General features: G+C 43.7%; 1 protein-coding gene across 1 annotated transcript; it reads right to left on the bottom strand.

Moving 5' to 3' along the window:
* Positions 1-487: 487 nt before the first annotated feature.
* On the bottom strand, positions 488-9,672 carry LOC130492811 (ectonucleotide pyrophosphatase/phosphodiesterase family member 7-like). The gene is made up of 4 exons (XM_056866598.1): positions 9,423-9,672; positions 6,226-6,371; positions 2,539-3,165; positions 488-781 (listed from the first exon to the last, which is right to left on the bottom strand). Exons 1-4 carry the CDS (start codon positions 9,670-9,672, stop codon positions 488-490), a joined length of 1,317 nt encoding a protein of 438 aa, XP_056722576.1.
* Between the last annotated feature and the right edge of the window lie 544 nt (positions 9,673-10,216).

The following is a 10,216-nucleotide window of genomic DNA, read 5'->3' on the forward strand; positions in this document are numbered from 1 at the left end:
CAACCTGTGGAAAGTTTTAGGGGCAGAGCCTGAGGAGGGCAGGGAGGGATTTCAATGCCATAGAGTCCAATTGCCAAAGTGGCCATTTTCTCCAGGTGAATTGATCTCTATCGGCTGGAGATCAGTTGTAACAGCAGGAGATCTCCAGCTAGTACCTGGAGGTTGAACCAGTCTCTTGCTCTTGGCCTAACTGAGTGCATATGGTTGATATCAGGAAACTATGAGCTTCTGGAAAAATGTGATAGCAATACCTGCTTCTTGGGGTCTTCTCTAATGGTAGATATCAGGAATTGAAGTCTGGGCCTTTTGTATACCAAGGATGTACCCCATTACTGAACTGTAGCCCTTTTCCAAGTAGTGAGTGCTTCTGGATAAGCCAGTAAATTGGGGCTGTCTCCTTTGCATTAGTACCTCTTGGTCTAGGAAACTTCAACAGAAAGCAAGACTTACGGTACCTCTTATGTTGAATCATCCTGTATGCGGCAGTTCAAATGGATATCACAAACTGGGCCACTATGGCCACACCTACAATTATGGGTAGAAGGAGATGCCTTGATGCTGCAGAATTGAGCATGTCCCGAGTTAATGCTAGTGAGCCGTTGTTGGGTTCTGGTTGGACTCCCAGAAGGTGGCACATCAGTGGATAAATGTGAATGCTGTCGAAAGGTTCAGCTAAGTAACCCTTTTTGAAGTCAGGGCCGAAAGCTCTAAATATGGTCTTCATATCTGAGTCTTTGTTGTCAAATCCGTGATCTCCTTTGTTAATATATAAGATAAGCCTCTGTAGGAGAAAAATGAAAGGTAATAAACCTCCAGACACATTCATATTGATGTTATGTTAAAGCTAGCTTCAGGGGTGTAGCTGTGCTAGTCTGCAGTAGAATAGGTGGACTCGTGTCCAGTCACACTTTAGAGATTGGGTTGCCAGGTCCCTCTTCACCGGCGGGAGGTTTTTGGGATGGAGCCTGAGGGGGGTGGGGTTTGGGGAGGGACTTCAATGCCATAGAATCCAATTGCCATGGTGGCCATTTTCTCCAGGGGAACTGATCTCTATCGGCTGGAGATCAGTTGTAATAGCAGGAGACCAATTAGATTTTTGGTAGGATTGCCAACCTCCAGGCAATAGCTGGAGATCTCCTGCTATTACAGCTGATCTTCAGCTGATAGAGATCAGTTCACTTGGAGAAAATGGCTGCTTTGGCAACTGGACTCTGTGGCATTGAAGTCCCTTCCCTCCTCAAACCCCGCCCTCCTCAGGCTCCACCCCAAAAACCTCCCTCCGGTGGCGAAGAGGGACCTGGCAACCCTAATTTTGGGGGGGATGAGCTTTCGAGAGTCAAAGTCCCTCTTGTCTCTCATGTTAAAGAGTTTCTTTGATTTGCAGTGAATGCATTCTGAATGGTTCCATCCAGAGGTGCACAAGTAAGAAACCTATATAGACTTCATAATACCTGCCTTTCAGATTTTAATTCTGCATTTATATGTGATGATTGCTCACCACTTCGAAAGTGACAGCTCAGAGCCCAAGATAGAGATGGTTTTAATAAATAATTTACAGGGAGGTGGGAAAAGAGACATGAGGCAGAATTGGTTAGCACAGAGCATTGGGTTCTGAACTCCAAATGCAAAGACCCAGGAAGACTGGCCACTGTAGGTCAGTGTTGTGCCATGAGAAAACAGTGAAGATCGCATTCACACTGAATAGTTTTTGGGTTTGTGTTTAAAAAAACACGCTAGTTGTACAGCTTAGAGAACGTAACGTGTGGAAGAGGTGTTTGTAGCTGGACCGCTGCGAGAATGTGAGAAATGAAATCAGGCCTCTCAAGTGACCCAGCAGTAAGCTTTATAAGCATGCAGTGAACCAAAGTTGCTGAAGTTAAGTGGAACTGGGTCTGATCGGTGCAGGACAGAAGACCGCCTAGGTAACCCCTGTATTCCACCTTGGGTTCCATGAAGGAAGAAGAGGCAGTTGTGAAGGAGTTTACTTATTTATTTACTTCACTTGCACTCCACCTTTCTCCTGAACGGGGACTCAAAACGGTTTACATCTTTCTCCTCTCCTCCATATTATCCTCACAGCCCTGTGAAGGTAGGTTATATATTAAGTATAACACATAACACACACAAATCAAACTTTTATGTAGAATGTCTGTGTAGAACTCAGTGTGACTCTGTTTTTCTAGTGTGACTTCTGTTAGCTCCCTAGAACTTGGTAGCTCTGACATAGCATCATATAGGGGCTATATTCAGAATCACTGCTCACAAAATGTTGTAAGAAGCTGCTTCATGTGCTTTCTATCTTTTCCCGCCCAGTCTACACATTATTGTGTTTTGACGGGTTGTGGATCTTTTGCAAAGCCAGAGAAGCATCAACTATGTTCCCCCAACGCTTAACGTTCTCTACTCGCAATGAATTATGCACCAATAAATATGCACGCATGATTTAACTTGCGTTCAAAGATCTCAGTATACTTCCATGGTAGGAAGAAAAAATACTTTGTGTTTGGAGCCGACCATAAGATTATGTACTAAACTTACCCCATTGACACTATAACCAGGATCTCCATAAAGCAAGATTGGCAAAACTCGTTCGTGTTTTGCATAATGGAATTCTTCCGGAAACTCTTCCTTTTTGTATACTTTGAGGTGAGGGTGGGCATACTTCAAAGCTTGATAAATTTCTTCTTCTTTCCCTGGTTTAGGCAGGATCATACCAAAACCCCCGTAGTCTAGAATGTCAAACTTCACCAAGTCCTTGAAACTAGTGTAATTGGCCAAAAAGATCTCCTCAACAGCTGGTTTTTTCTTGATGGTCGTCATACCGTGATCAGATGTAATTATGACATTAAGGGTATCATTCAAGCCATGCTTTTCAATCGCTGCCCTCAGGTAGCCGATGGTCTGGTCAATCTGTCGGATGATCATTTTCCTGTTTTCAGTTTCAGGGCCAAACATGTGACCTACATGATCGGGCTCGCCATAATACAGCGTGACAAAATCGAAATCTTCCCTGGTGAACCAGTTCATGACGATATCAATATTCTCTCGCCATTCGGTCTCATTGCTGTCAGGGTGGTCGAAGGATTCGACCAAGCTCCTATCAACCGACTGACCGCTGTAATTAGCCCCTCCCCCTGGATAGTGAAATGAGGCTGTTTTTTTCCCCTAGGAGGAAAACAAATATATGAAAGACTACTGTAACTGTAAGAAGAAGGTAGTGAGAAGATGCACAATACCAGCATCTATCTTGGTAGCTGCCGTATAATCACAAGCAGTTTTCAACATACAGTGAGGCAAATTGGTCCTCCAGTTGGGTAATGCACCCACTGGATCAACTGTTGCTATGGCCATGTTGTGGTACATTATCAGAAGGATATCAAAAGGTTTTCGCTTCTGCCCCTTAATGGGTGACCTAACTATGGCATGGTTTTCACACGTACAACACTGCAAACAAGGCAGTAGAACAGTTAGATTCGAGTCCAGTAGCACCTTTGAGATTAACAAGAATAAGGTGCTACTGGTCTCAAATCTAACACTAAAGCAGAGTTTTCCTTCCCTTCCTGTATGAAAAGTTTGCCAAACAGAAAAAAAGCATCCTTCACCCCACAAATAATACAGAGAATATTTGGATTATTAAATGAGTTTCAGAATAGCACCTTACAGGGCTTAATTATTATTTTTTCCTGTACCAAATTTACTTCTAGATAGTTAAACTGAGGCTGTAAAATAATAATGTTCTTAGTGACATTTAATACACCATTTTAGGATTGGGGAAAGGTCACAGTTTATTTAAAACCTTGCTTCACAAAGAAGGCAAAAGTTCCAGAACAGGGTAGGTGTGGGGAGGGACCCAGCCCAAGTTAATAATAATTGAGAGACATTGTGGTGTAGTAGTTAGAGCAGGGGTCTTCAGTGTGGTGCTTGCAGGCTCCGAGAGATTGGGGACCTCTTAGTTAGAGTGTTGCAGTAGAATCCGAGAGATGTGTTGAAATACCCACACGACTGAAATTTACTAGGTGGCTTACAACAACCTCGTAGGGTTGCTGTATGGATAAAATTAGCAGGAGAACTATGTCTTCTCCCCTGAGTTCCTTGTGCCTAGCCCAAATTTGTCAGAGCTTGGGAGCTAAGTGGGACTGGCCATGGTTAGTACTTGGGTGGGAGACCATCCAGGAAGGTTAGGGTTGAAATGCAGAGGAAAGCAATGACAAATGAAGCTGCCTTATATTGTATCAGATTATCAGTTCCTCATGGTCAGCATTGTCTACTCAAACTGGCAGCTCATCTCCAGGGTCTCAGGCAGAGGTTTTTTCACATAATCTACTGCCAGCTCCTTTTAACTGGAGATGACGGGGGAATCTGGGACCTTCTGCATGCCAAGCAGATGCTCTACCACTGAGCCACAGCCCCTCTGCTTATCTGTTGCCTGAAAAACTCCATGGTCCGGGGTCACCGTGAGTCAGTTGCAACTTGATGGCACACAAATATTATTGTGTTAAGTCCTGCTTGTATCACTGGAAAGTATTGTGATGATTAGGGTTGCCAGGTCCCTCTTCACCACCGATGGGAAGTTTTGGGGGTGGAGCCTGAGGAGGGTGGGGTTTGGGGAGGGGCTTCAATGCCACAGAGTCCAATTGCCAAAGCGGCCATTTTCTCCAGGTGAACTGATCTCTATCGGCTGGAGAACAGTTGTAATAGCAGGAGATCTCCAGCTTGCACCTGGAAATTTGCAACCCTAGTGATGATCCATATATAGCAAAAAGTTTGTGTTGGGACCTTGGCTCTGATTTAACGTTTTCCTGCTGGCTCTTGAGCCAGGACGTATCAGTAAACAGAGGGCTACCTGTTACATTTTAATCTAGCTCCTCGTCCTAGAATCTTCAACCCTATTTTCCCTCTAGGGAGCTGAGATACAGTCCAAACAAAGATGTACCGCTCAGTTCTTCTGATTATCTAGAATGGTTGATGATTGAGCAGAAGACTGTGTATGTGTGTAGCTCAAAGGACACTACTGAAGCATTATTTTCCCCAAAACTCTATTGTGAAACTTCCCCAGTTTTGCTCTCTTTCTTATTAACCTGAGTTGCTGGATTCACACTGAATCCAAATCTGGCTGGGGAATTCTTCTCATTCTTAATTCCAGGGAACAATTCAATAAAGCTCTATAAAAATATAATTACATAGAAACAAAGCGGGTATTTACTGTTTTTGCCTCCCCCGTTTTATTAACATAATCAACTTTATCAGCGGCGGTAAAACTGTAGCATTACCAGGTTTTGTTTTGTTTTGTTTTTATTGGGAAACATGATTTCCTGTTATTTCCTCTTTTCCATTTATGGCGGCGATTACACCGATTCTTATTATTCCTGAATGTTTTGCATTTGTTTATACAGCTGGTAAGCTTCTGAGGTTGCATGTATACTTTCCCCCTTCCTGATACATATGCTTTACTCAGTCAGGATAAACAGTTTTGTAACGGCTCCTGATTTTCATTTTCAGTTTGATGGAAGCTAGATTTAACCTTTACCTACATGAGCTTTTTTTTTTTTTTTAAAGATTCCGTTCCATATGACGTGTGAATTTGCATCGCTTTCCACCCTCCACTTGCATAAGCACAAAGTAACCAGAATTACATTTATTATTAAGATGCAGCAGGGTTAGCGTCAGGCAGGGGAAATATGAACTTGTCTTGTTCAGCTAAGGTGTGCAAGGACTGCTGCTATTCTTGGCATTCTAGTTACCATGGTTCGAACCTCTGTGACGTATCGATCACATTATTAGAACCAGCATGGTGTAGTGGTTAAGAGCAGTGGTTTGGAGTGGTGGACTCTAATCTGGAGAACCGGGTTTCATTCCCCACTCCTCCACATGAGGGGCGGAGGCTAATCTGGTGAACTGGGTTGGTTTCCCCACTCCTACACATGAAGCCAGCTGGGTGGCCTTGGGCCAGTCACAGTTCTCTCAGCCCCCCCCTCACCTCACAGGGTGTCTGTTGTGGGGAGGGGAAGGGAAGGTGATTGTAAGCCGTTTTGAGTCTCCCTTAAGTGGTAGAGAAAGTCGGCATATAAAAACCAACTCTTCTTCTTCTTCCAGTGGTCGTAGACACTGCTTTGTGTTGCATCAATGTTCAGTTCACCCCCCTGGAAGTGTACAAATAAACCCTGAGCTGGAGTAATACAGGAGGTTCTTATCCTAGAATAATCAGGACCCGAAGGAATTCGTTACCTGATTCTGAGCTGTGATCCACAGCGGAAGCACTCCGTTGTCCCACCATTCTGTCTTGTTCTGCGTCGCCTTGTGGCTGTATTTTCTCAGCGTCTCTGTGTTGAACATCATATTATGGATCACCCCATGGTCTTCGACCCAACGACCTAGGAAATATAGAAATAAAAGGCTAAATTAAATTAAAAGTTAAAAGGAAGGCAAAGAGAGTGAGTCACAGACTCACTCCAGGCTCCTTCGTCCTCTCTGTAGAGCCGCTGCCTGAAATGACCTCATATGCAGTCGCTGGTGGCCCAGAGTTTTAATTCTCCACATCTTGCTGGTTTTTTAAAGGTGTGTTTGTATTATATTGTACATTTCTATTTAATGAGTACTGGTAGACCCTATGCATGCAGATTGGGATTATGCCTAATAGGGAACTGTGAAAGCATTGAGCCTACGATAGTTTGATGACTGATATTGGTCTCTCCCTCTCAGGGGAGGGGCTGTGGCTCAGTGGTAGAGCATCTGCTTGGCATGCAGAAGGGCCCAGGTTCAATCCCCGACATCTCCAGTTCAAGGGACTAGGCGAGTAGGTGATGTGAAAGACCTCTACCTGAGACTCTGGAGAGCTGCCGCCGGTCTGAGCAGACAATACTGACTTTGATGGACCAAGGGTCTGATTCAGTATAAGGCAGCTTCCTGTGTTCATGTGTTCATATCTCTAGTAGTCAGTAGCTTCTCCTGCTTTCCATCTGAATGGATCTGCTCCACAGTCCTCTTGGATGTAATGTTATTTTTTTTTTGCATATGGGATTCAAGTGGGGAGAAAGAAGTCACCCTCCCCATGCTAAAATTTACTACCACTCACTTAAATTATAAGTGTATAGTTTATTGCATCCTAGGACTAATTTTTCGCAAAGATAATCTTTATGAACCAATTGTGTTAGGAGACTAATTAAATCATTACCTGAAGAACGTATTTACTTTATGGAAACTTGGGTCTTAATGAAGACTATTAATTAAAACCTGTTGGATGACTTGTAAACATATCTGCCTGTCTGTTTTAATTAATTCCCGGTAAATAAGGAATGCATATAAATCTGTAATTACATTACAGATTTTCAGAACAGTGTTGAAATTAAGCAACTTTGTAAAAAAAAAAAACCCTCTATTCACACTTCTGAGCTCACAAGGTACCATATTCACTTGAAAGGAAGACAACTCTGAATGTAAGGTTACGCGCTTGAAAATGTTATCCTTTTTTGGGGGGGGCAAACAAGTCACAGCTGATTTACGGCGACCCTGAAGGGTTTTCAAGGCAAGAGACATTCGGAGGTGGTTTTCCATTGCCTGCCTCCACATCACAAGCCTGGTCTTCCTTGGAGGTCTCCCATCCAAATACTAGCTAGGGTCAGGGCTGAGTCTTAGGGTTGCCAGGTCCTCTTTGCCACCAGCGGGAGGTTTTTGGGGCAGAGCCTGAGGAGGGCGGAGTTTGGGGAGGGGAGGGACTTAAATGCCATAGAGTCCAATGGCCAAAGCTGCCATTTTCTCCAGGTGAACCGATCTCTATCAGCTAGAGATCAAGTTGGAATAGCAGGAGGTTTCCAGCTAGTAGCTGGAGGTTGGCAACCCTACTGAGTGTGTGTGACTGGCCCAGGGTCACCTAGCTAGCTTCCATGGCACAAGTGGGGATTTGAACCTGGGAGCTGCTCTCCTGGGTCTCAGGTAGAGGTCTTTCACAACACCTGCGACCTGGTCCTTTTAACTGGAGATGCCAGGGACTGAACCTGGGACTTTTTGCATGTAAAGCATATGATTTGCCACTGCTGAGCCATGGCCCTTCCACTAATAACAAGTCCAGATTGTACAAAGGAGAAACAATACTGAAACAGGGATTTTCGGGTCGAAACAGCCAGGGTGAGAAATTCAAAATCTTTCTTAATGTTCTTTCTAGCCACAGGCACAATGGATTAATTAATATTGACTCGCAGCGTACCTGTTCGCTATCAGAATTATTTGTCTTCCTTGACCCTGAGAGGTATTTGTAAGGATTACCAATAAGCTCTGCTGTTTCCCCCTTCAGTCATTTCTGAAGGAAAATGCACCAGGGCTGGTCTTAGCAGAAGCCAATGAAAAGAGAGATGGGAAGGTCCCCTGGTTGCCGCTTCACTCCTCTTCAGCCTTCCCATCACGAGATATGTCTCTTTTACCATTTTTGTGAGCTACAGACAGATAAGTTGCATGCTCACTTAATTGGATACTGAACTTCAGACAAGATTTTATTGCAGGTTATGTAAGGGTTATGCACGGTTTATTTCCCTGTATCTGATAAGGTCTCTGGATGCAAATGCTGCCAATATCCCCCCTGCTTTTCCTGAGGCACTCAGAGGTCATATCCTGTTAAGGGTTTCTGTTAACTACGTTTTTACCGGCAAAATCAGTTTATTCTGCTTCACTGTAAAAATGAAGCAGGTTGGATAGAAAAGCAGGGTGCTTTTCTTTTTGAACAAAAATTTAGGTTGCAACTCTAACAACGCTTTTGTGGGAATAAGCCCCATTGAATAAAACAGGCCTCTCTTTTGAGGAGACTTGCTTTGGATCGCTCTCTTAGATTGACTGTTTCTTCTCTGTCCTCATCTTTCTTGGCCTGCCTTCGCTTCTGACCACCATTCTTTCCCTTGTGGTACATCCACCCCACCCAGTGGTTTCCTGCAGTCTGAGTCCAGTAATTCAGTGCTGAGGAGTGTGATAGGGGTACAATTAGGATTGCCAGGTCCCTCTTTCCCATCAGTGGGAGGTTTTTGGGGTGGAGCCTGAGGAGGGCGGGGTTTGGGGAGGGACCTCAATGCCATAGAGTCCAATTGCCAAAGCGGCCATTTTCTCCAGGTGAACTGATCTCTTTCGGCTGGAGATCAAGTTGGAATAGCAGGAGGTCTCCAACTAGTAGCTGGAGGTTGGCAATCCTAGCTACAATGCAGAAAATTGAATTAACTGGTCAGGTCCCAGTCTCGGTGCATTCTTAGAATAACAGTTATTCCTGCTCAGTCTCTTTTTGAAACCTGGAGCTTTTTTCATTGGATAAGAACTGATAGAAGGTCCCAGGTTCAATCCCCAGCATCTCCAGTTATTGTAAGCCTCCCTGGGTTCGGTCCAGCTGGAAAAGGGCAGGGTATAAATAGAATAAAACAAACAAAACACCCTACTATGAAGAGACTTACCAGAGATGGTTGTGAAATGAGATGGCGAAGTCATGGTCACAAAAGGAGGTGTTATATACTTTGCCTTTACTCCTTCCTTGACTAAATTGTCAAAATTTGGGGTGTCGACATCCTGATCATAGTTCCACCGGAATCCATCGAAAGAGATCAGTAGGAGTTTGTGAAAGCGTTCATTTCTCTTTTTCCAAGGAAATGGGCTAGAAGCAACTCCAGTCAGAATGATCACTAGGAGAGCGAGGGGTTTTTGCATCTTCACGTTGTGCCGCTCAGCTTTTGAAAGAGAGAATTTCTTATATTAGCTTCTCCTTTTCTACTATCAGCTTGTGTGTGTGTGTGTTTTTTTGTCCAATCGGAGCAAAGTTCAGCTTTGATAAGAACTTTTATAGCTACATGATCATCACCTTCATATCATCAATTTTTATTGATGAAAACTGGGTCAGGCATTATTATGCAGTCCTTCGTTACTAGGAAAACTCCTTTTTTCCTGATACATGTCCTTTGTAAAGCATTGTCTCTATTTAAAAAATAAGTACATTTGGAAATTAAAAAGAAGAAGAAAATACATCATAAAGCATCCAGTATATAAATAAACTAATCATATTTTCAGAGCAGGCTGAATAAACGAGGCGCATCTGAAAAAGGATGTTCTTTACTTACCCAATGAAGGATAACCAGTTTCCCTTCTCTTAGCAGACTCCTCACGGGAGATAACCACTCAAGTAGCCAAATTTTGCCTCCGGTCTAGTGGGATTTGTAAACGGCTGATTGAAAACCTTTCCCCATAGAAGATCTTT

The sequence above is a fragment of the Euleptes europaea genome, chromosome 21, assembly GCF_029931775.1.
Source record: "Euleptes europaea isolate rEulEur1 chromosome 21, rEulEur1.hap1, whole genome shotgun sequence".
In the NCBI taxonomy this organism is placed as follows: domain Eukaryota; kingdom Metazoa; phylum Chordata; class Lepidosauria; order Squamata; family Sphaerodactylidae; genus Euleptes; species Euleptes europaea.